Source organism: Elephas maximus, chromosome 17 (assembly GCF_024166365.1).
Source record: "Elephas maximus indicus isolate mEleMax1 chromosome 17, mEleMax1 primary haplotype, whole genome shotgun sequence".
In the NCBI taxonomy this organism is placed as follows: domain Eukaryota; kingdom Metazoa; phylum Chordata; class Mammalia; order Proboscidea; family Elephantidae; genus Elephas; species Elephas maximus.
The window spans coordinates 18,655,065-18,680,771 of NC_064835.1; the positions used below are offsets into that span (position 1 = coordinate 18,655,065).

General features: G+C 37.4%; 1 protein-coding gene across 1 annotated transcript; it reads right to left on the reverse strand.

Annotated features, from left to right (window-relative positions):
• Window positions 1-4,745: 4,745 nt before the first annotated feature.
• On the reverse strand, window positions 4,746-5,651 carry LOC126060673 (olfactory receptor 149-like). The gene has a single exon (XM_049856902.1). It carries the CDS (start codon window positions 5,649-5,651, stop codon window positions 4,746-4,748), a length of 906 nt encoding a protein of 301 aa, XP_049712859.1.
• Window positions 5,652-25,707: the final 20,056 nt, after the last annotated feature.

A 25,707-nucleotide genomic window follows, 5' to 3' on the forward strand; every position in this document is an offset into this window, starting at 1 on the left:
TCTGCTTCTCTCATGCTTGTTTAATCTCATTGATATCTCAAAAGAGACGGACTCTAGACACACCCTACATTAATCCTGTCTCATTAACATAGCAAACACTACCCATTCCCAAATGGGATTATAATCACAGGCATAGAGGTTAGGATTTACAAATATTTTGGGGGGACACACTTCAATCCATAACACATACTTCTAAGTTCGGTACATATACATTTAAGATTGTTATGTCCTTTTGGTGAATTGATCTATTTATTATAATGAACTGTCCTTTTTTTTTTTTTTTTCCTAGCATAGTAGACCATATGATTGTCAAATTAAAAATGGCCAATACCAGTCCCTTTCAGCTCACTAATGCCTAGGATATTGATGTTTATGCATTCTATTTCATTTTTGACAATTTCCAATTTTCTTAGATTAATATTTCATACATTCTGATATTAATGGATGTTTGCAGCTGTTTCTTCTCATTTTGAGTCATGCCACATCAGCAAATAAAGGTTCTGAAAGCTTGGCTCCATCCATGTCATTAAGGTCGACTCCACTTTGAAGAGGTAGCTCCTCCTCATTCATACTTTGAATGCCTTCCAACCTGAGAAGCTCATCTTCTGGTACTACATCAGACAAGTTATTACTACCCTCAAATTACAGAGGAGGATACAGAGGCCCACAACTAATAAGTGGCAGACAACATTTTTTAAGATAAATTCCTCTTATTATAGTCTACTTTCCCGGTGATTGATAATTTTCCTAATAAAGATCCACTAGCCCAAAACAGCTCATTTTCTTTTGGACCAAAGCTGTTTGTTACTCTACTTCTCTGCCCTGAACTCGGCCTAAGACAATGATCCATAACTAATTGTTTGTTGAACAAATGGAAAATATAACTGCTGTTATGTTTCTTTAATTTGATAAAAGATCTTTAAAGGAAAGAGCTGTGACTGTCCTTGAAGCTTCATTCCAAGGGATAGAAGACGAATCTGCTCTCAAGACTCTGGAAATGCTAAATAGGTGCAAAATTACTGACAGATGTAGAGACTGAGGTTCTGGCTTATCAGCCACAACAAAAACTCATCTGGAATTCAGACCTTAATTTGCTTAACAAATGGACTGTCAATTCTGTACTGTCAATATTCAAGTGACCATTTTTTGTTGTTATCCTCCCAGTATCTACCTTTTACTCTTAGAAAATGATTTGACAAAACTTTTCCTGACACAATGGATAGATGATTTTCTAAAATCTAGTCGAAAGAATAGAGAAATGAGAAGGTGACTCTGCTTGATACAAGGAAAGTTTCACAAAGAAAATGATATTTGAACTGAGTCTTGAATGAAAAGGATGTGTTTGTCCAGCTGAAGACCCTGGAAAGAACTTTCCAGGAAGGTAGAATAAAAGACATAGAACTGTGAGAGTAGTGAAGGAGCTTTAAAATGATACTCTTACCATGCATGCTGTGAAACCACATTTTTATATGAGCTGTGTTGAGAATCAGTTCAATGCTATGTTACAGCTCATAGGAAAAAAGAATGCTATGATGAATTAAAAAAAATTTTTTTTTTTTTGAATAGTATGAGTAAAATAAGAAGAGATACTGGCATGAGAATCAGAAGTTCTAAAATGTTTCAATGAGTGTAGAGAGAGCTTGAAAGAAAGATATTTCGGTAAGTGAAAAGCTTACCCGTATTTCTCATACTTGATGAAATGAAGGAGCCCCACATATAATTGTAGCTCTGAGGAAGCTAAATTGTGGAGGTATGATTTAATTTCTTTAAATAATATTTTATTGTTTTTTCGGTGAAAGTTTACACAACAAATTAGGTTCCCATTTGACCATTTCTATACCAATTGTTTAGTGACATTAGTTACATTTTTTACAATGTGTCAACATTCTCTCTAATTGCCTTCTGGTTGTCCCATTTCCAGTACTCTGGTTTCCCTACCCCCTTATCTTCTCATCTTCACTTTAGAGTAGTCGTTGACCTTTTGGTCTCATATAGATGGCATGATTTAAATTTACCATCAGAGAGAGAAGAAAGAGAACATGAACCTATTGCAGAACACTGTTCTTCTCCATCTCTTGTTCCTAAGTTACTACGAGGAGATTCACTAACCCAAAGTATGCATAAAACCTGGGTTTCCAGGCCAAATGTGAATAGAAATTTGTATCACTTTTTTCATAAAAATTACTGTACCAATCACTTTTAAAATGATCAAACTCACATAGTGGCACCATGGAAGAAAGGCCTGACGATCTGCTTCTGTAAAGATTACAACCAAGAAAGCTCTATGGCACTCAGTTCTACTCTGTAGAACTGTAACATATGGGCTTGCCATGAATCAGAACCTACTCATTGGCAAGAGGCTTGGTTCCAAACTCAGCTCAAGTCATGTGAGTAGCGATAACTCATGAATTCTTATTTAACTTTTATTTGTAAACACTTTTTATATAAAGTGAGCTTACAACAAACCAGCCAGATGATGATGGCAAGAAGAGAGAACAATGAGAAAGGGAAGGGATAATACCCAATGCCTTCCCATCATAAGCCTTCAGACATTTAGAATCTCTAGATATTGACATCATAAACACCTAAGTTGATTGGTGGTCTATTGCATGTGCTAATTTTTGGAAATGATTTTCAAGGCCCAGGTATTGACCTTTTGGCACCTCACACAACTGTAATACTTAAATGCAAGGACCTTATCTTTGAACACTTTGCAAGTTCTTTTCCTAGGATAGATGTCACATTTGGCAGAGGTAGGCAATTTTTCTGAAGTGGACGTGCTAATATCCTTTTCCCTCCCGTGGGAGAATTTTGAGAGGGAGATTGTATAGGTGCCTTGGTGACACGCCTATGTATTGAATTGGGTCTGGGTCCAAAAAAATTGGATGATTGGCAGAAACATATAGAAGACAGAACCTTCCATTCTTGTTGCAGGAGATTTTCCTTCATAACACTTTTTGCAATACTCTGTTTATGGGATTTGACATCATATATTTTGTATAATATGATACACATGTTTCTTTAAAGAGATTGTTAAGGCTAGGAGCATGGTTTCTTTAGTTTTTCATTCTTCACCTCTAGTGCAGATTGTTGTTGTTAGTTGCTGTTGAGTCAGATCTGACTCATGGCAACCTTACATATAAAAGAACGAAACATTGCCTGGTCGTGTGCCATCCCACAATTTTTGGTATGCTTGAGCCCATAAAGTTTTCATTGGCTAATTTTTGGAAGCAGATCACCAGGCCCTTCTTTATAGTCTGTCTTACTCTGGCAGCTCTGCTGAAACCTGGGCACCATGTGTGACCCTGCTGGTATTTGAAATACCAGTGGCATAGCTTCAGGTATCCGAGCAACATGCAAGCCACCACAGCAGTAATACTCAAATATCAGCTACTTAAATGAAAATGAAAATAAATGGCATTCCAACTTTATTCCTAAAACTTATGTCATTTAAGTTATGTGAGCAGCAACAATTAGGAGGCTGCAACAGAAATGGGGAAATAAAAAGGGACAGACACAGAAATTTGGGGTAGTTTTGGGATTTTACCAAGTCTTGAGCTGTATTTCTAACTCCCACCTTAGGATCTTGCTTACTGCAAAAAAAAAAAACAAAAACAAAACATATACACAAACAAAATAATTAAAAAACTCACAGGCAGCAGTAAAAGTGTCCTGGGAGCTTAAGAGAGGTTAGGAGAAAAAAGATGTCCCCCTTTTTAGGAGCATACATTGGCTCACCACACTGATATGAGGCCAAAGCACCATGTTGTTGGTGCCAGCTCAGGCTGGCAGATTCCTGACTAATTCTGAAAGAACCAAGAGAAGGAAGGCTTGCCTCTGTTTCAGTGCATTCTCTTCCCATCACTCTCTTCTCACTGCCCTTTCTTTCCTTCAAATTTCTGCCTGGATTGAAATAGCATGCTAAGCCCAACATTTAGGAAAAAAAAATGCAAATGGAAAGGGAAAATGTCGCAGCCTTTTTGTAAGCAGAGTGTTCAAAAACACAAAGCAAGAACAGCCGTGGCTCAGCACTGAGCCCTGGCTGTGTTGAACAATACAAAACCAAGCTGAAATTTTCTAATACTGAAAAACAACAGAATCAGTTACTCCTGTAGACTCCTGCTAGCTGACCTGTCCACATTCTCTTTCTCCCACTGTGTCAGCTCCCAGCCAAGACCTATTCTCAGGTCTAAGACTGACAGGCTTTGTAAGCAATATAGCATAGTGGTACCTCTATTTCCCCCACTAGAGAATTGTCTTAGGTCCCAGTCAGAAGTTTTTTTTTTTTTCGTTATACACCATGGTCGTTTTTCAAAAATTGCTGGATGCCACCTGAAGTGATGAGGTTGCACCTCTACTATTTTTTTTAACAACGTCTAAACTAACAAATGAGGGCTTATCCAAAGCAGACATTCAAGGAGATGGTTATTGCAGGCAACATGAAGAAGTGACCATGAGGGGGAAGATAAGAGGAGGAGAAGATGTGGGAGAGGAAAATAAAGAATGAGAGAAAGAAGGCCCAATTTTTTTTTGCCAACTGGAAAGATACAATGCTTTCAGGACAGGATAGGTTATTAGTTGCGTCACCTGGAGCAAGTCGTTTTATTTCTTCAAGTCTTAGCTTCCTCATCAAAACAGGGGCAGTGTCTTGTTCCCTAGAGCATACCTTTTGTAAGCAGTGTAGTTCTATTGAATTGTTAGCTACTTATCTCTCTCTGTCACTTCTCAGAAAGTAACTTCAGCTGCTATGGCACTTTCCTCAGAGAATATTTCACTTCCTTATTTCTTAGGCTGTAGATCAAGGGGTTCATCATGGGGGTGGCCAGGTTATTCAGAATCTGAACAGCTGCATTAAGAGAGGGGTTAGGAGTGGGCTGCAGGTAGATGAAAGCTACTGGCATAAAGGCAAGGAGGATGGCAGTGAGGTGGGCACTGCAGGTGGAGAAGGCATGGCGTCGGCCCTCTGCAGAGTGGATTTGAAGAATAGAGAAGACAATACAGCTATAGGAGGTGAGGATGAGAAGGAAGCAGCCAAGGGGCATGAGGCCCACACTGATGAACCCCACCATCTCCAGCGTTGAGGTATCTGCACAGGCCAGCTTCAGCATCACTGGGATATCACAAAAGTAATAGTCTACCTCATTGGGACCACAGTAGGGCAACTGGAAAGTGAGAGTGGTTAGAAAGATGGCCTGAATACAGCCAAAAAATGAAGTCCCCATGGGCAGGATGGCACACACTCTGTGACTCATGATAACTGTGTAGCGCAGAGGGTAACATATGGCCACAAAGCGGTCATAGGCCATCACGGTGTACAGGAAACACTCAGTGCAGCCCAAGAAGTGGTGAAAGAAGAGCTGAGAAACACAGCCTGTATAGGAGATAGCTTGGCTGTTCCCTGAGAGGTAGAACAGCATCTTGGGGGAGTTCACTGAAGGGAAAAATATGTCACACACAGACAGCTTGCACAGAAAGAAGTACATGGGAGTGTGAAGCCGAGTGGAGGAGACAATTGTGAGTAGGATGAGCAGGTTCCCCGTCAGGGTGAAGAGGTAGAAAGACAAAAACAAGATAAAGAGGATGGTCCCCAGACCCTCTGTGTGTGGGATGTCCAGCAGAATAAACTCAATCACCATTGAGACATTCCTCATCTTTGTCAGAATGATAAACGTCAAAGAAGAACACAGGACACCAGAGTGTGAACACAGGTGTCAAACCAAGAATCTTTCTGATGGATGTGTTGGTTTCATGTTTTAACAGTCAACCTTCTTATGTAAGGGCAGATCTACAGAAAAGCAAAAGGACAGCAAAACTCTTGATTCTATTCTGAAGTTGTTGGTTTTGACTAAGTGTTCAAACTCACTATAGCATCTTTCCCAGAGACCGCAATTTAAAACTCTAGATAAAATATAAAAAGGAATTGCCTAAGAAATACAAAAAGTATACAAAGAGGAGTCAAAATTTGAAGAAATCCGTGCAGGTGTAATATGAGTTTCCTTTATTTTTTTTCTCCCCATCTTTCTCCTGTTTTTTGTTTTGTTTTTTGTCTGAAGGCAGATCCCAATTACAGAATTCTGTGATGGGTTATCAAGAGGCTAAACTCCAATACATATACCATCTCTTTGACATGGAAATATGGTGTTGCCATTAGTTAGACGCCAGAGATTTATAGAAATGTTATTTTAATTCCAATGATATACAGAAATGCTATTCATATAAAGATCTGTTTTCTCTTCCCTTTTTTGTGGAGGTGTTTTTCCTTCCTTTCGTTTTAGATTTAGATTCTTTTTTACCAGTGTTTTAACATGGAAGTTTAAGTTATTGATTTGAGATCTTTATTCTGTACTAATATTTCTAGTCATAAATTTCCCTTGGGCACTGCTTTAGTTTCATTCCATATTTTGATATGTTGTGTCTTCATTTTTATTCATCATTAGGTATTTCTTATTTCCCTTTTTATTTATTGGTTACTTAGGAGTGTGCTGTTCAATGTGCACATATTTGTGAGTTTCCTACATTTTTTCTGCTATTAATTTTTAAGTTTATTGCATTGTGGTCAGAGAACATACTCTGTATTACTTCTATCATTTTAAATGTGTTGAAGTTTGTTTTATGACCTATTATACAGTATATTCTGGATAATGTTTTATGTCCACTTGAGAAGAATGTATATTCTGTAGTTTTCTGGAGTGTTCTATAGAAGCCTGTTAGGTCTAGATGATTTATAATATTGGTCAGGTCTTCTATTTCTTTATTAATCCTTTGTCTAGTTGTTCTATCAATTCAAAAGGAATAAAAAAATAAAGATTAAGGCAGAAATTAATAGAGAATAGAAAAGCAATAGTGAAAATCAATGATGCTAAGACTGGCTCTTTGATAGGATCAACAAAGTAGACAAACCATTAGCTAAATTGACCAAGAGAAAAAGGGAGAAGATTCAAATTATTAGAATCATAAATGAAAGAATGGACATTACTACTGACCTTACAGAAATTAAAGGGATTATAATACTATGAATAATTATATTCCAACAAATTAGATAAATGGGTAAATTAGTCAAAGGACATAAACTACCAAAACTGACTCAAGAAGAAATAGGTGATCTGAATGTACCCATAACAAGTTAAGAGATTGAATTAGTACTAAAAAAAAAAAAAAATCCACACACACAAAAAAAAACAAAACCCAAGTCCCAGATTTCAAGGCCATTCAAGCTATTTCCAATAGTTTAGCAGAAGTTAATCTCACCTGCAAATAGCAAACTTCAGTACACAGAACCACATTCATCAGGTAAGGTATAGACAAGAAGACAATTTTGGACAGGAAGCCAACATTTGTGGCTATTAATATAACATGTAACGATCTCAAAAGAGAACAACACAAGTGATTTTTCTCTTCCAGCTCCTGCAGAGAAAAATGTAAAAGACCATTACTTACAGTGAAAACAATTACAAATCCTATACAAGACACATCTATTTGAAGGCATCAAAAAGCTGTTGTGGCAACCAGGACTTGATGGACCAAGACGTTGGAGAGAAGAGCTGCACAAAAAATGAGCCTAATATTTGCACTAATTTTTCCCTCCACACAGTTTCTGATGTACCTAGGATGAGTAACAGGCTAAGAAGCAAAGTGGAAAGCAGCTGAGAAGTCAATGGGGCTTCCTGAAATCTCAGCCAAATGGGGAAAACAACCCAAGTGACCACCAACCGATGAATGGATAAATAAAATGTGGTGTACAATGAAGTATTATTCAGGCATAAAAAGAACTGATCATTTGCTAGGTTCTGTGCTAATTTCTTTTTTAAATTCAGTAGTTTTTTTGTTTTGTTTTAATTTGAGTCTCAAAACAATTTGATTAAACAAGAGAGAAAATAAAAGCACAGAGAAGTTTAATAACTCCACCACACTACTAGAAAGTGACCAAGTGGACATTAAAACCCAAGTCTTCTGATTGCAGAGCCAAATCCTCTAGTGATTGCTCCCAGGAATGTTTTGCCTAAAGAAGCGGAGATGCTGGTGCTCATCGTCAAATGCCTGCAGAGCTGCTGTGTAGATTTGTTGTGTAGTTTTCCATGGTTAACAATCAGTAAAAAGGAATGAAACTAACAAAAACTTAGATTTTATTTCTGTATAGAAAGAAAAAAAATTAATGAGATAAGTTGCCTTATGAAGGAATGATTTCCTGTCACTCTAAGGGTTTAAGAATGAGTGAGATGACTTCCTTTCAGGATGTCATGAGGGAGATTCCTAATTATAATGCAAGATTATTCCATATGCATCCTTAATGTCCCTTATAACTTTGAGATTTTTTAAATTTTATTATATATTTCATATTTATTTTGCCCACATTTTCAAATGTATTAAAAAATGTAGGCAAAATAAAGATTAACAAATGGTTCCCCTGGTGAATATGTGGCTTTAATTTAAACACAGTAGATCTATCCACATCTGTAATAGCACTTCTGAATATCACCACAATGGCTGCATAATAACAACTTGATACCATTCTTTAGGCATTTTAAAATGAGAAGCAAATGCCATGAGGAAGGCCAGAATATCCCTGAGGGAGATCCCTTAGAGTGATAGAAGCCTATTGAGATGCTCTCGTGTATGATCTTTAATTAAGAAAACCAACAAACACTTGATTTAAATGTTCAATATAAATATTCTAGGCATAGTACTTTGGGTACATTAAATCCTCAGTCCTTGTCACATGTCTATGAGAAGTGAAAGTGTTAATTCACCTTTTACCTTAGGAAAGTGAGACACAAATTGTTTAAGCAACTTAACCAATACACATCTGTTAAAAGGTAAAGTTGAATCCCACATCTACAACATTAAACCCACTGCCGTCGAGTTGATTCCGACTCATAGCGACCTTATAGGACAGAGTAGAACTACCCCATAGAGTTTCCAAGGAGTGCCTGGTGGATTTGAACTGCCAACCACTTGGTTTGCACCTGTAGTACTTAACCACTACGCCACCAGTGTTTCCTCTGCAACATTAGGAATCCTTTTTTGAGTTCTTACTAATTCTGACTTCTTAATGATAACTTTAATGTTATTTTTATATTGCTTTATTTTTATACTATGATTTTATGCTCTCCCAATTTATTCTCACAAAGTCCCTATAAAAAAAAAAAAAAGGTAGCGGTAATTAATCTCCATTTCCAAGTAAGGACACTGAAAGTTGGAGAGTTTATAACTTTTCTAGAAGTAAAAACTGAAGATAAGTCATACCCAAATCTTCAGACTCCGAGTTCAGCTTTCTTTCCACTGTATCTTCACAGTCTCCAAAAAGATTTGAAACAGAGAGAAATTGCCCCTTTGTAAAGGAAAAATCACTCACGGTTTCATTTTGCAGATTTGGAGAAGTGTTGTTGAAACCCTACAACATTTACCATCTTTAGCTAGTGTTTTCTGAAGAGTTAATGGCATGAGACTAAAGCTCAGGAGAGGTACACAAGTCTCCAAAGATCATATTATATTTGTGTCAGTAGGTCCCAGAGCTACAGAGAAATTTCTCTTTCTAAAGGTTATTCTCAAGAACAATCACAAATTATGGTGTAACGTAAAGGACAATTTGTATCACATTCTCTTCATTCATTCCCCCTTTTAAGTCCTACATTGAGTTTTGATAATCAGTAAGTATGCAGAATTTTTTTTTTTTCCATTTAACTGCCCAAAATAGCCTGACCCTCTAGTAGATTCCACCTCTTTGAATGGGAGGTGAAGTTTTACTTTTGCAAGTCCACGTATTTATCTTAAACAATGTAAGAATCACAATAGCATTCATATAAAAAATAACTATGCGTATACTATATGTATGTGTATGGGAGGAGTTGGTGGAAGATGATCAACTCTCAGACAAGCTCAAGAGGAAATAATTTAGCATCGTCTGAATTCAAGTCAGAAAGAAAAGATGATTTTTCATGTGATTCAGGATATACCTATGGGAAAATGTCCAACAAGAGTTTGGAAAAAAATATCTAGGGTTCGCTCTAGATATTGTGGCTAGAGTACAGATTTGTAAATGACCCTCCTAAAGGTGAGAGCTGAAGCTGTGAAAGGGTTTAACATACTCTATCAGAGTTCTCTTCCACTTGGATTTATGGATATAAAGGATTCCTGAATAACATAAAGAACATAGTGACCTGGCTAAATCACCTTGTTGTTAGGTACCATTGAGTCCATTCCAATTCATAGCAACCCCATGTGACAGGGTAGAACTGCCCCCATAGGGTTTTCTTGACTATAACCTTTATGGAAACAGGTTGCCAGGTCTTTCTCCCATGGAGCTGCTGGGTGGGTTCCAGTTGCCATATTTTTGGTTAGCAGCTGAGTGCCTAGTCATTTGCACAACCAGGGCTCATTTAATCAACTTAAGAGATGTTATTTCATTATGATTCCAATCAGCATCATGAGTGCAGTCAATATTGTGTCTTTCACATAATGGTTAGGCACTCAGCTAAAGATACCAAAAGATTGGTGGTTCGAACCCATCAGTGGCTCCATGGGAGAAAATACCTGGCAATCTGCCCCCATAAAGATTACAGACTAAGACACCCTATGAGGCAGTTCTACTTGGTCCTATAGATTGCTATGAGTCAGAATCTACTTGAAGGCACACAACAACACCTTCCCCAAATCAGTCCTATTTTGTCATCATTACAACTCAAATGTATTGATAAATACCTAACTTCATTAACAAAAGGAGATACAGAAACAACCACTGGTGTTTGCCTTTTGAAGACCACATTTTTTTCCTCACATTTCATGATCCATAACCAACATTTATCAAATTTGCCAACATTTCCAACTATTTCAGACATAAAAAAAAACCAGGACTCTAATTAAGTCTAAGGGTGTTGATCTAATAGTGCAGCATCTATGTAATAAATCTTATAAATTATGTAGTTTTCATATATCAAGTATATAGAAATTAAGTTATTTGCAGAAGACCTGTATGCCAAAGAAGTCTGAGAGGAAAACAACGATCACAGAGGTTTTGTTATATAAACAAGACCTGAAGATGAATTGGACAGACCTAATACAAGCCCCTTCTTAGAATATGGGAAAGCTGAAGGAAGATGTTCAAAACCTTTTGTTTACCAAATCATTTGTTTCATTTTGTCAGAACATTAGATCTCCATCTGGTTCATTTGAAATCTCTGGCACCCTGTAACTGGTTTTGGTTGTCAGGAACAACAACAAAATGGAACCTGTTAGTCTGTCTGGTTTTCAGATTCATAACAGACTTGACTGAACTCAGGATGATTTTTACATCATGAGAATAGGCAATCAAACACTTCGATCTCAGGTTCAAGAAATAAATTTTCACAAATAATTTATATTAGTTAACCCCCTTCATACATAGAAACAATCTTCAAAAAGCCACTTTTCCTTTAGTTCTCTCTCTTCACCATAAATAACTGACCCCCCAAAATCATATGGGCTATTAAGTGAATGGGAAGTTTTGATGTTCCTAGCTAGGGGGTCTCACCTAGTGATATCATCACCTTTATCTTGTAGACTCAGAACATGTCTGGTTTAGCACGCCCATCAACTTGCTTTCCATTTAAAGTCTGGTGCTCAAAGCATCTTGGTGCCAAGAATAGTGAATAAATTAATATTTACGTTCTAGAATAAAGTGTGGACAAATACCAAAAATAAAGAAAGCAATTTAAACATGTAGGCTCATCACAAAACTTCATCAAAAGAATAAAAAGGGAACCTACAGACTGGGAAAAAATTTTTGGTTAAGACATAACTGATAAGGGTCTCATCTCTAAAATCTGTAGAATACTTCAACACCTCAATAACAAAAAAGACTTATAATCCAATTAAAAAATGGGCAAAGGATATGAACAGACACTTCACCAAAGAAGACATTCAGGCAGGTAAAAGACATAGGAAATGCTCAAGATCATTAGCCATTCGAGAAATTCTAATCAATACTACAATGGGATACCATCTCACCCTGACCTTACCGGGTCTAATCAAACAAACAAAAAAATAACAAATGTTGGATAAGTTGCAGGGAGATTGAAACTCTTACTGGTGGTGGGAATATAAAATGGTACAACCGTTACGGAAAACAATATGGCACCTCCTTAAAAAGCTAGAAACAGAAATAGCATACACTCCAGCTGTTATACTCCAGGGAATATATCCTAGAGAAATAAAAATCATCACAAGAAGAGATATATGCATACCTGTGTTTTTTGCAACATTATTCATAGTAGCAAAAATATGGAAACAAGCTATGTGCCCCTGAACAGATGAAAAAAAAATCATGGTATATACCACATGGAATACCATGCAACAATAAAGAATTATGATGAATCTTCAAAACCTCTCACAAGACGGATGAATCTGCAGGGCATTCTGAGTGATATAAGTCAATAACAAAAGGATATATATTGTGAGACCACTATTATAAAACCCCAAAAAAAGGTTTACATGCAGGAAAAAAAAATATATATATTGGTTACGAGTGAGGGGAGGGGTGAAGAGGGGAGATCACTAACTAGATAGCAGACAAGCTTTGACTTTGGTGAAGGGAAAGAAAACACACAATATAGGGTAAGTCAGCACAACTTGAACAAGGCAAAGCCATAGAAGTTTCCTAGACACATCCAAATACCTTGAGGGACCGAGTTACTGGGGCTGAACGTTGGGGACCATGATCTCAGGAGACATCTCGCTCCATTGGCATAACATATTTCATAAAGAAAATGTTCTACATCCTACATGAATGAGTAGCATCTGGGGTCTTAAAAGCTTGTAGTCAGCCATCTAAAATACATCTATCGTTACCATCATGTTAGGAGCAAAGGAGAATGAAGAAAACCGAAGATACAAGGAAAATATTAGTTCAAAGGACAAGTGGACCACATGAATCACACCCTCCACCAGCCTGAGCCCAGGAAAACTAGATAGTGGCCAGTTACCACCACCCACCGCTCTAACAGGGATCATGATAGAGAGTTCCAGACAGAGCAGGAGAAAAATGTATAACAAAATTCAAATTCACAAAATTAAGAACAGGCTTACTGGCCTGACAGAGACTGGAGGAACCTGTGAGACTATGACCCACAGGCACCCTGATAACTCAGAACTAAAAACACTCCTGAAGTCTACCTTTCACCAAAGATTAGACAAACCTATAAAACAAACAGTAATACATGTGAGGAATGTGCTTCTTAGTTCAATCAAGTATAGGAGGCCAAATGGGCAACACTTGCCCAAAAACAAAGATGAGAAGGCAGGAAGGGACAGGATAATTGGACAAATGGACACAGAAAGCCGGAGGCGGAAAGGGAATGGAGGAGAGTGTAGACACATCGTGCAGGTTGCAAACAATGTCATAAAACAATTTGTGTATAAATTTTTTTGAGTGAGAAAATAATGTGTGTATTAACTTTCACCTAAAACACAGTAAAATAAAATGAAAAATATTAAGACAAGTACCAGGATTACCTGAGTAATACCTAACCTTAATTAAAAGAGGGATACTGCATGGAGTCCTAAAACTGAAGAAAATGCAGGATATCCGTAGGCCTGGATAAAGAATTTCAGAAGGTCAGAGAATTTTTATTCATTATAAAAAGTTTCATTTCAGGAAACAAAAGAGGAGATTAAAACAAAGCAAAGTAGGTAATATAACTATATGCTTTTGTCTCTTAAATTGGGGATGAACATATCCCATCCCAATTTCATTTCTATATCCCCTTTTAAAGAGTCCACAGCAGATGATATTGTTGAGAGAATGATGAAAGATGCAACTGAGGGGTGGTTTGGAGGAGGAGCCAAGGAGATGAGGAAGGTTTGAGCAGAGAGGTAAAGGACCACTTGAAGAGGTAGCGTCATGGGGTTTAGGCTGGAAAAGAGACTCTATGTGAGGTTTGGTATTTAGTTGTTTGGAGTTCACTGGAGAGATCTTTAGAGAACAACATAAGTGGCTGCACAGACAAACCACTGGCTGGAAAAAGTTGGTGGTTGAAGGGAGCTCAGTGATAACATTTGGGTCTGTAAGCAGATGTCACTGAGATTCTCCACGTTTTACTGATCGTGAGCCCAATGGTCCTGTGGTTATGGGCATGAAAATCAGTCACATCTTGCTAAACACGAGTTTTCTCAACCAATAAAATAAAATGTCACTTAAACTTTTCCATAACTTTTTTTTTTTTTTTGATGGCATAGTTTTTCCGTTTTCGAATGCATGTTTACTACGGTGTTTATATTTTTGGTTGGTAGTTTCAGATTGAATTGCCAGATTATAACTGAAATATATAATGTGGCAATGCAATCCATGAATGAGGTTAGCACCACTATGGCATGACTGATCTGTGGAATGACAGTATGCCAATAGGAGTTAGAGATATAATTTAATATGCCACCTTTCCAAAACAAACCCATCAGGACTCCCTAACTTTCATACACAAAAGTCATAATTATGCTCACAGGTCTTATAAAATAGAAATAAAGGGGGAAAAATACAAAAGTTTATAAAACTAATACATTCCAGAAGCATGACCTAATAAAATCCTCAATCTACAGAACAATAAGGCTCCAGCTCAGGTCTGCTGAGCTTCACACATTGCAAAAGGGACCTACACTGGCACTAAATGCATTTCAATGAGAATAATGCCTTGTGGATGAGACCCAGCAGCATAAAAAGTGGCTGGCAAACCATGTATGCCAATGGTAATGAAATTAATCTGTTCCTCTGTGGTTGTTATGGGCTTACCATCCTCTTGCACTGGGGATTATTTTGTATAGATCTGTTTCTTCTGGAGTTTACCCTTTTCCCTCTGTCACTTTCCAATTTTTAAGTACATTATTATGCATAGGGACTTGCACATGAGTGGTTTAATCTTAGAAAATTAAATTCTAGAGATATATCAGTCAATATATTAATATAGAATAAAACTGAGCATAATTCTGACTGAGGAAAAACATTAGTGATATAGTGGAAAGAGGGAGAACAGGAAAACAAGAAATCTATAATCTTTCCCCACCTCCACCACATGCTTACTGTATGAGCTCAGAAAATGGAGGAGGGCAGGCCTAGGAGGTAAGTTGCTGGGCAGGGTAGGCTTATGAGAATGACCTGGGCCCATACCCAAAGTCCACTAGACATGGAATGAGAACTCCATTTACAAGGGGTGCACAAGAGCAGAGCTGTCCTTATTTTGCTAATAAAATACAAATGTAAGCCTGGCTTGCCCAGGGATTCTCAGTGTAGACTAATCATATGTGACATTCACCTGCTTTAACATCTTGAATGGATCCCTGTTGTCCACAGCTTCTATTACGGTTAAGCCTTTTCAGTTTTACATAGTGTTTCATTTACATTATGAAATTCAACCCACTGGGCTGGGTCTGATTGTTTTCTGCCAACTACTCTTCTCTTCCTCTTACTCAGGATGGTTTTAAGTTGTTCAGCTCCTGCTGATGGATAAGCACTTCCTCTCACCTCTTTGGCACTCATTAATCCTTTTATTTCTCCTGTTCCATGATGGATTTTGTTTATTTCTAAAGGCTTGGGTCTCACATAGCCTTTCTACAAAACTTTCTTAGAGCCCCCTAAGGAAGATTCGTAATTCACTGCCTTTTATGCATCTTTCATGTGAGTTAACGTCATGGTAGAAAGGTTAAGAGACAGTTCATTGAAGTTGACTGCCTGGGTTCTAATCTTGTCTCTGCCTTTTCCTAGCTGTATAACATTCAAGAAGTTATTTAACCTTTCCATGCCTCAGTTTCCTTATATGTCAAGTGAAAATGATATTAATATCTACCAGCTAGTATAGTTGTGAGAATCAAATGAGTTAATAAATAATTGTACTTTAATCAGTGCCTGGCACAGAATGTTTGCAATTGCCATCACTACCTTTTATTATGAATGTTTCTGTCTTTATCTGGTTCCATCCATGGCTAAGTGGTCATTATAGACCTAACTCTGAAAATTATGTCTGAAATAAAGTAGGCAACCAATCAACTGGCTGATTTCATCAGGATGTGTTATTTCTAGAAGTGATTTGTGTACATTAGATTGGCCTTTTACCAAACTGAAATCTAGAGTCTTTGGTGTCTTCTTATAACATGAAGAGAGGCATATGCTTCTTAGGAAATTATCTCATTTATTTTATTTCTAGGATAATTTGCATATTTGAAATGAAGTTTTAGAAGCAGAATCTAGACATGGAACTGTAAAGAAGGCTCTGAAATACCGTATTTTTACCCAAATAATTCCCGTTTTATGTTTTTTTTTTTTTGCCACCAGAGCCCTTCCCCCAAACAAATGTTTTCATAAGCATGCTATGCCTTTTTTTTTTTTTACGTTGCTGTAAAAAATTAGTATGGTGTGGTTATAAAATGCTTTGAAGGGAGAGGGCACGGTTGGTAAACAAATGTAGAACAAGTGCATTTTCTCCTCTCCCGTGTTTCAATAAAATGGGAAGAACCAAGATAAGCACCACTGATTGAGCCTCCATAACTCTAAGTGTCTAGACCATGATTGTGTTTTCCCTTGTCTTCATTTTCAGCAAGCAAGGTTGTGTCATCTGCGTAATGCAGATTGTTAATGAGTCTTCCTCCAATCCTGATGCTGCGTTCTTCTTCATATAGTCCAGCTTTTCGGATTATTCTTTCAGCATACTGATTGAATAAAAATGGTGGAAGGATATAACCCAGAGGCATGCTTTTGTTATATACTAACAATGAAAAATTGGAGTTTGAAATAATTTTTTTAAAAAAACAGTGCTTTTTACAATAATATCACAAAATGAAAAACAGATATAAATATAGCAAAATATGTATGGGATCTATATGCAGAATACTACAAAGCTCTGATGAAAGAAATCAAAGAAGATGTAAATAATTCATTTAACACATTGTTCAACCTCAGCTTTTGATTATGTTATTTAAGGTTTTAGCATATTTTCTTAGTTTATCTAAAGTTTGGCTTTAGATGTGGATTTGGTGTGATTTGTATGTCTTAAAATCTACAAGCATTGCCTAATCTGGTGACTTGAAAGTAGTAGGGACCCAATCAATATTTGTTGCTTTTAATTAAATCAAACTGAACAGTATTTGGCCATGTGTATGCATAGCACTGAGCCCTGGTGGCACAGCGGCTAAGTGTTCAGCTGCTAACCAAGAGGTTGGCAATTCAAATCCACCAGTCTCTCCTTGGGAACTCTATGGGACAAGTCGACTCTGTCCTAAACGGTTTTTATGAGTCAGAATCAACTCAAAAGCTAAAGGTTTGTTTTTTTGTTTTTTTGGTTTATTTATAGCATGGTTTACCAAATCTATTTAGTGCTCCTTATATGTGTGTGTATATATTCTAATGACTATAACACATAACAAAGTTTATATAGAGTTGGTGTATATCATTATAGGTATTATTTTCTAAAGGACTGAATTATAAGTTTTACAGAAAATGCAATTTATTTTCAGATTTCCAGAGTAAGAATTAATATACCATGGTAAGAAAATAGTAACCATTGTGAAGTTTGCTAATTTTCCCTCAGAACTATAGAGTACACATTTCTATTATTAAAAAATTTGCTTACTAATTCAAATCCTGTGGCAATTAATTCATATAAAATGTTGCCATTTGCACTGTATCCCTGGTATTGATCTCATTAACCACAGGCAGCTGTCATAGAAAGCGGTGCTGTTTCACATTGGCTTGGGTTAAATGTAAGGGACTCTAACCAAAACCAAGAATTAAGCTGGAAAAATACTCCTGGATGTTCCTGTGAGAGCCCTCCCTGCTCTTTTATTCCCAGAAATAATCTTTTTTCAAAGCTTAAAATACTGTGATCATATCCAGGGTATCATGTTCAGAAAAGCTAATTTCAACATAGAATGAATTACTATTGGGAAAATTAGCCTATTTTTCTTCAATGTCTCTCATAATTTATTAATATCTATCTTTATGAACTATAGTGCAACAACTTTGGTGTTACAATGTTTCTCTTCAAATTTACTATTTCATATCAGCACATCAATATGTGTATTAATGTTCCATGTTAATGTGTAAATGAATGCAATAAATTATTGTTTCCACTTAGACATGTACATATATATGTATATATACACACACACATACGTAATGAGACCAAAGCTACAAAAGTAACTCTAAAACAGAGATGAGTTTAGGGGGCAGTGAGTCTAAATTAATAGGAGTGAAACAACTACGGCAGAAATAACAAGAATGTTGACACTGTCACTGTGTGAAAGATGTAACCACTGTCACTGAACAATATGTGTAGAAATTGTTGAATGCAAGCATGCTTTGATTTTCACCAAAAATAAAACAGAATTTTAAAAATGCATAGGTATGAGGTCTCAACATCTTTCAGAATCTCTGTGGTGGCTTCATAGATAAATGGGAGACGATCACTGGTAATTCTGTGGTGGAATTAGGTCCCTCATCTCAATGGGAATAAGGAGATCCCAGAGTGGTAATGGACAGGGGCAGCCTCAACACCAAGAGACAAGTAAGCCCAATTACCGTAATAAACGTTTCCATGTACTTACTACTGATCTATTTTTTGTAGCCTACTGTACTTGGCTCTTAGGATTGTTTATTTTATACCTGTAAATAAACAAAGTTACACTAAAAAATAGGAGTTAATCTCTTATTCTGTCAAAATCCACTTGCGAAGCAGAATATTGGTAAATTTTAGCTAGATAATAATTTTCTATGGATTAGGTATCTTCTTTCAGTTAAAAAATATTTATAGGACATCAACTATGTTCAGATTCTTTTGCTAACCTTGGGGAACACAAGATAAAGTCAGTAGTAAAGGAGATACTGGGCACATGGTCTTTGATCTCAGAGAATTTCCAAACTATAAACTGAGTAAGAGAATCAGTTAGATTCCAACTCAGAGCTACCATATAGATTGCATATTTTCCATGGACTTCAAAAGATTTTATGCTTTTTAACAAAAATCAATATTTTATGGGTACGTTATCATAAACATTGTTCTTCTTCCAAATGATTCTGCCAAGATGTAAGTGTATGTGAGTGTGGGTATTTGTGTTACATTGTTTGTGCTCAAGGTAATTGTTATACGAGTAGAAAACTTAAGAAGAGCTTACTTAGTGGCCTTTAACTAGCTAACTACATATGCCTGAATTATGAATTTTAAAACTAACAGTAAACTGGAAACCCTATGGCATAGTGGTTAAGAGTTCAGCTGCTAACCAAAAGGTCAGAAGTTCAAATCCACCAGGCAAGCTGCATCACATACACAGATGGAAAGAATCAGCAAGTAGCTGTCAAATTTAAGATGTGTGGTTTGTTGAACTTGATAAATTTCACCCTCTGCATTCTCTCTTGAAATTAATTCTGAGGCTCAAATTATTTACCCTGACTCTGTTGCTCAGGTTTGCTTCCTAGTTATTAATTCTCCTCTTAGTTATGTATTAGGCAAAAGCCGCTCTAAGCACAGAGAATGCCAAATTGAGATGTGACTGACAGACTTTACTGGTACTTCTTTGTCAGTGAGAAGATTATAAACTCAAAACATGCAGCCATTTGGAGCCCTCACATGAAAAAATCCCTGTTTTTCCTGTTGCATCTTATCAGTGTCAGTCAAGGCTATTTAGAATTTGTATAGGGCATTTTCATTACTAACACCCATGAGGGACCTCATTTTTCCTTTTTATTGCAGTGACAGGAAGAATCGCCTTCACCTTAGGGTGCCAGTGATACCTACGTGAATGGCATGTGGGCATGGGCACATGTGTTCATGGGCACGTGTATGTGTGTGTGTGTGTCTGTGTGGGTTACACTGATGCTCAGTTTTGCCTTAGAATACACAGAGAGATTCCAACACCACTACCATTTCAACAAAGATCCCAACATTGCATCTCCGAACTCCCAGAGTGATCAATCTGCTTTGCCCCATGACAAATCTCTCAAGGGGAACAAACAGGAATTAGAACTCATAACGAGGCTAGGGAGACTCTGATCTCTACATGGCCTGCGAATGCAGACCTTTGAGATTAATTAACCAAAAAGTTCTGTTCTCAAAGATTGCTTAGAAAGTTGTTAAAACAAGAAGTTATTTGATTATAACAAATGTCATTTTAAAGTTATTTGTTACCTAAAAGTTATCATGGTAATAATTTTAGGAAACAAGGACTTTTTCTGAGTCTTAATAAAATAGTGTTAATATGTGTAGTCCTGACTGCTCAGGTATTAGTCTGGAATAAACCTGGAGTGCACATTTTATTATTAGATATCACACATAGTACATGGTTGTCATCGCAGTATGGTTGTAGAGACCATGATTTTCAAAATAAATGTTTGGGCCGATCTAGCTCTACCAATAACTAGAGGTATAACTTTGAGTCCATCATTGAATACATTAGCCTCAGCTTTCATGCCTATAAAACGAGGGATATGCCTACTTTATAGAGTTACTGTGATGTGTTGAATGCAAAGGGTTTAGCACAGTGCTTTGCACATTAGAAATCTGCTGTAAGAATTAGCTACTACTTTATTTTCTTATAAGAAAATTGTACTTTCTCTCTCTCTCCTTTTTTTTTTTTTTTGATATTCAAACACTCCCTTTACGGTATTTTTAGTTTAACCATTTACAATTACAATTAAATGTAAACAGTCTGTCAGCTGATTCCTGCTGTTCAATTTGTCTTCAATTTAATTTAGCATTTAATCCAATATTTTTGCCGGGGGCTAAATTGCTTTAACAAAGCCCTGATTCCTGTCAATAATGACTAACAACATCACAGTCATTTCTTCTATGTTCCCAGGACGTTTATGTCTTTATTTATTTATATTTTTATTTATCTATTTATTTAATCAAAGTAAATTTAAGACACGATTTTAAACGTTACTCCTCCTTTTCTTCTTTTTTTTTGTTACTAAAGCTTTGTCTCTCTCTTTGTATAATAGGGCAATTTTGATTACATCTCAAAAGGATACCAAAGTTAATGTAAGCTGAGTAATTCTAATGTTAACTATACTTTGTGGAAAATGGTTCAAGTTTTCAGCATTATAGTGAGTTTGGGTGAAAATTGCCACATAAAGGAAAGGAATTTATAGATTTATAATAAGAAATAGGACTTCACTCAATTTTTCAAACCTTATTTCAGAGGTATAAAATAATGCATTAAATACATATGTTAAAGTATGCTACTGTCTTAAACTACACTAACATTTGTGAGCACTTATGCTATGCCCTAGTGGCTCAGTGGTTGAAAGCTTGACTGCTAACCAAAAGGTCAGCAATTAGAATCTACCAGGTGTTCCTTGGAACCCAATGGGCCAGTTCTACTCTGTCCGATAGGGTCACTATGAGTCGAAATCCACTCAATGGCAAGGGGTTTGAACACTATGCAAAACATTATTTTAGGCACTTAATTTTATTATTTATTTATTTTTAATAATTTTTATTGTGCTTTAAGTGAAAGTTTACAAATCATGTCAGTCTCTCATATAAAAACTTATATACACCTTACTACAAAAAACACCTTACTACATACTCCCAATTACTCTCACCCCAATAAGACAGCCGGCTCCTTCCTTCCAGTCTCTATTTTCATGACCGTTTTGCCAGCTTCTAACCCCCTCTAACCTCCCATCTCCCCTCCAGTCAGAAGATGCCAACATAGTCTCAATTGTCCACCTGATGCAAATAGCTCACTCCTCATCAGCATCTCTCTCCAACTCATTGTCCAGTCCAATCTGTGTCTGAGAGTTGGCTTCAGGAATGGTTCCAGTCCTGGGCCAACAGAAGGTTTGGAGACCATGACAGCCAGGATCCTTCTAGTCTCAGTCATACCATTAAGCCTGGTCTTTTTATGAGAATTGGGGGTCTGCATCCCACTGCTCTCCTGCCCCTCAGGGGTTCTCTGTTGTATTCCCTGTCAGGGCAGTCATCAGTTGTGGTTGGGCACCATCTAGTTCTTCCGATCTCAGGATGATACAGTCTCTGGTTGATATAGCCATTTTTTTTTTTTTTTCAATCTCTTGTGCTCATAATTGCCTTGTGTACTGGGTGTTCTTCATTCTCCTTTGATCCAGGTGAGTTGAGACTCATTGATGCATCTTAGATGGCCGCTTGCTAGTGTTTCAGACCCCAGACGCCACTCTTCAAAGTGGGATGCGGAATGTTTTCTTAATAGATTTTATTTTGCCAATTGACTTAGATGTCCCCTGAAACCATGGCCTCCAAATCCGTGCCCCTGCTTCACTGACCTTCGAAGCATTCAGTTTATTCAGCAAACTTCTTTGCTTTTGGTTTAGTCCAGTCCTGCTGACCTCCCCTATATTGAGTGTTGTCCTTCCCTTCACCTAAAGTAGTTCTTATCTACTAACTAATCAGTAAATAACGCTCTCCCACCCTCCCTACCTCCCCGCCTCATAACCACAAAAAAATGTGTTCTTCTAAGTTTATACTATTTCTAAAGATCTTACAATAGTGATCTTATACAATATTTGTCCTTTTGCCTCTGACTCATTTCACTCAGCATAATGCCTTCCAGGTTCCTCCATGTTATGAAACGTTTCACAGATTCCTCACTGTTCTTTATCAATGCATAGTATTCCATTGTGAGAATACATCATAATTTATTTAACCATTCATCCGTTGATGGACACCTTGGCTGCTTCCAGCTTTTTGCTATTGTAAACAGAGCTGCAATAAACATGGGTGTGCATATATCTGTTCGTGTGAAGGCTCTTATTTCTCTAGGGTATATTCCGAGGAGTGGGATTTCTGGGTTGGATGGTAGTTCTATTTCTAACTTTTTAAGGAAGCGCCAAATTGATTTCCAATGTGGTTGTACCATTTTACATTCCCACCAGCAGTGTATAAGAGTTCCAATCCCTCTGCAGCCTCTCCAACATTTACTATTTTGTGTTTTTTGGATTAATGCCAGCCTTGTTGGAGTGAGATGGAATCTCATCGTAGTTTTAATTTGCATTTCTCTAATGGCTAATGATCGAAAGCATTTTCTCATGTGTCTGTTAGCTGCCTGAATATCTTGTTTAGTGAAGTGCGTGTTCATATCCTTTGCCCACTTCTTGATTGGGTTGTTTGTCTTTTTGTGGTTGAGTTTTAACAGAATCATATAGATTTTAGAGATCAGTCGCTGGTTGGAGATGTCATAGCTGAAAATTTTTTCCCAGTCTGTAGGTGGTCTTTTTTTCTTTTAATTAACTTTTATTAAGCTTCAAGTGAACGTTTACAAATCCAATCAGTCTGTCACATATAAGTTTACATACATCTTACTCCGTACTCCCACTTGCTCTCCCCCTATTGAGTCAGCCCTTTCAGTCCCTCCTTTCGTGACAATTTTGCCAGCTTCCCTCTCTCTCTATCCTCCCATCCCCCCTCCAGACAAGAGTTGCCAACACAATCTCAAGTGTCCACCTGATATAATTAGCTCACTCTTCATCAGCATCTCTCTCCCACACACTGACCAGTTCCTTTCATGTCTGATGAGTTGTCTTCGGGGATGGTTCCTGTCCTGTTCCAACAGAAGGTCTGGGGAGCATGGCCCGTGGGATTCCTCTAGTCTCAGTCAGACCATTAAGTATGGTCTTTTTATGAGAATTTGGGGTCTGCATCCCACTGATCTCCTGTTCCCTCAGGAGTTCTCTGTTGTGCTCCCTGTCAGGGCAGTCATCGATTGTGGCCAGGCACCAACTAGTTCTTCTGGTCTCAGGATGATGTAGGTCTCTGGTTCATGTGGCCCTTTCTGTCTCTTGGGCTCTTAGTTGTTGTGTGACCTTGGTGTTCTTCATTTTCCTTTGCTCCAGGTGGGTTGAGACCAATTGATGCATCTTAGATGGCCGCTTGTTAGCATTTAAGACCCCAGATGCCACATTTCAAAGTGGGATGCAGAATGTTTTCATAATAGAATTATTTTGCCAATTGACTTAGAAGTCCCCTCAAACCATGTTCCCCAGACCCCCGCCCCTGCTCCGCTGACCTTCGAAGCATTCATTTTATCCCGGAAACTTCTTTGCTTTTGGTCCAGTCCAATTGAGCTGACCTTCCATGTATTGAGTGTTGTCTTTCCCTTCGCCCAAAGCAGTTCTTATCTACCGATTGATCAATAAAAAACCCTCTCCCTCACTCCCTCCCTCCCCCCTTTGTAACCACAAAAGTATGTGTCCTTCTCGGTTTTTACTATTTCTCAAGATCTTATAATAGTGGTCTTATAGAATATTTGTCCTTTTGCCTCTGACTCATTTCACTCAGCATAATGCCTTCCAGGTTCCTCCATGTTATGAAATGTTTCACAGATTCGTCACTGTTCTTTATCGATGCATAGTATTCCTTTGCGTGAATATACCACAATTTATTTACCCATTCATCCGTTGATGGACACCTTGGTTGCTTCCAGCTTTTTGCTATTGTAAACAGAGCTGCAATAAACATGGGTGTGCATATATCTGTTTGTATGAAGGCTCTTGTATCTCTAGGGTATATTCCGAGGAGTGGGATTTCTGGGTTGGATGGTAGTTCTATTTCCAACTGTTTTAGATAACGCCAGATAGATTTCCAAAGTGGTTGTACCATTTTACATTCCCACCAGCAGTGTATAAGAGTTCCAATCTCTCCCCAGCCTCTCCAACATTTATTATTTTGTGTTTTTTCGATTAATGCCAGCCTTGCTGGTGTGAGATGGAATCTCAGCGTAGTTTTAATTTGCATTTCTCTAATGGCTAATGATCGAGAGCATTTTCTCATGCATCTGTTGGCTGCCTGAATATCTTCTTTAGTGAAATGTGTGTTCATATCCTTTGCCCACTTCTTGATTGGGTTTTTTGTCTTTTTGTGGTTGAGTTTTGACAGAACCATATAGATTTTAGAGATCAGGCGCTGGTCTGAGATGTCATAGCTGAAAATTCTTTCCCAGTCTGTAGGTGGTCTTTTTACTCTTTTGGTGAAGTCTTTAGATGAGCATAGGTGTTTGATTTTTAGGAGCTCCCGGTTATCGGGTTTCTCTTCATCATTTTTAGTAATGTTTTGCATTCTGTTTATGCCTTGTATTAGGGCTCCTAACGTTGTCCCTATTTTTCCTTTCATGATCTTTATCATTTTAGTCTTTATGTTTAGGTCTTTGATCCACTTGGAGTTAGTTTTTGTGCATGGTGTGAGGTATGGGTCCTGTTTCATTTTTTTGCAGATGGATATCCAGTTATGCCAGCACCATTTGTTAAAAAGACTATCTTTTCCCCAATTAACTGACACTGGGCCTTTGTCAAATATCAGCTGCTCATATGTGGATGGATTTATATCTGGGTTCTCAATTCTGTTCCATTGGTCTATGTGGCTGTTGTTGTACCAGTACCAGGCTGTTTTGACTACTGTGGCTGTATAATAGGTTCTAAAATCAGGTAGAGTGAGGCCTCCCACTTTCTTCTTCTTTTTCAGTAATGCCTTACTTATCCAGGGCTTCTTTCCCTTTCATATGAAGTCAGTGATTTGTTTCTCCATCACAGTAAAAAATGTCATTGGAATTTGGATCAGAAGTGCATTGTATGTATAGATGGCTTTTGGTAGAATAGACATTTTTACTATGTTAAGTCTTCCTATCCATGAGCAAGGTATGTTTTTCCACTTATGTAGGTCCTTTTTAGTTTCTTGCACTAGTGCTTTATAGTTTTCTTTGTATAGGTCTTTTACATCTTTGGTAAGG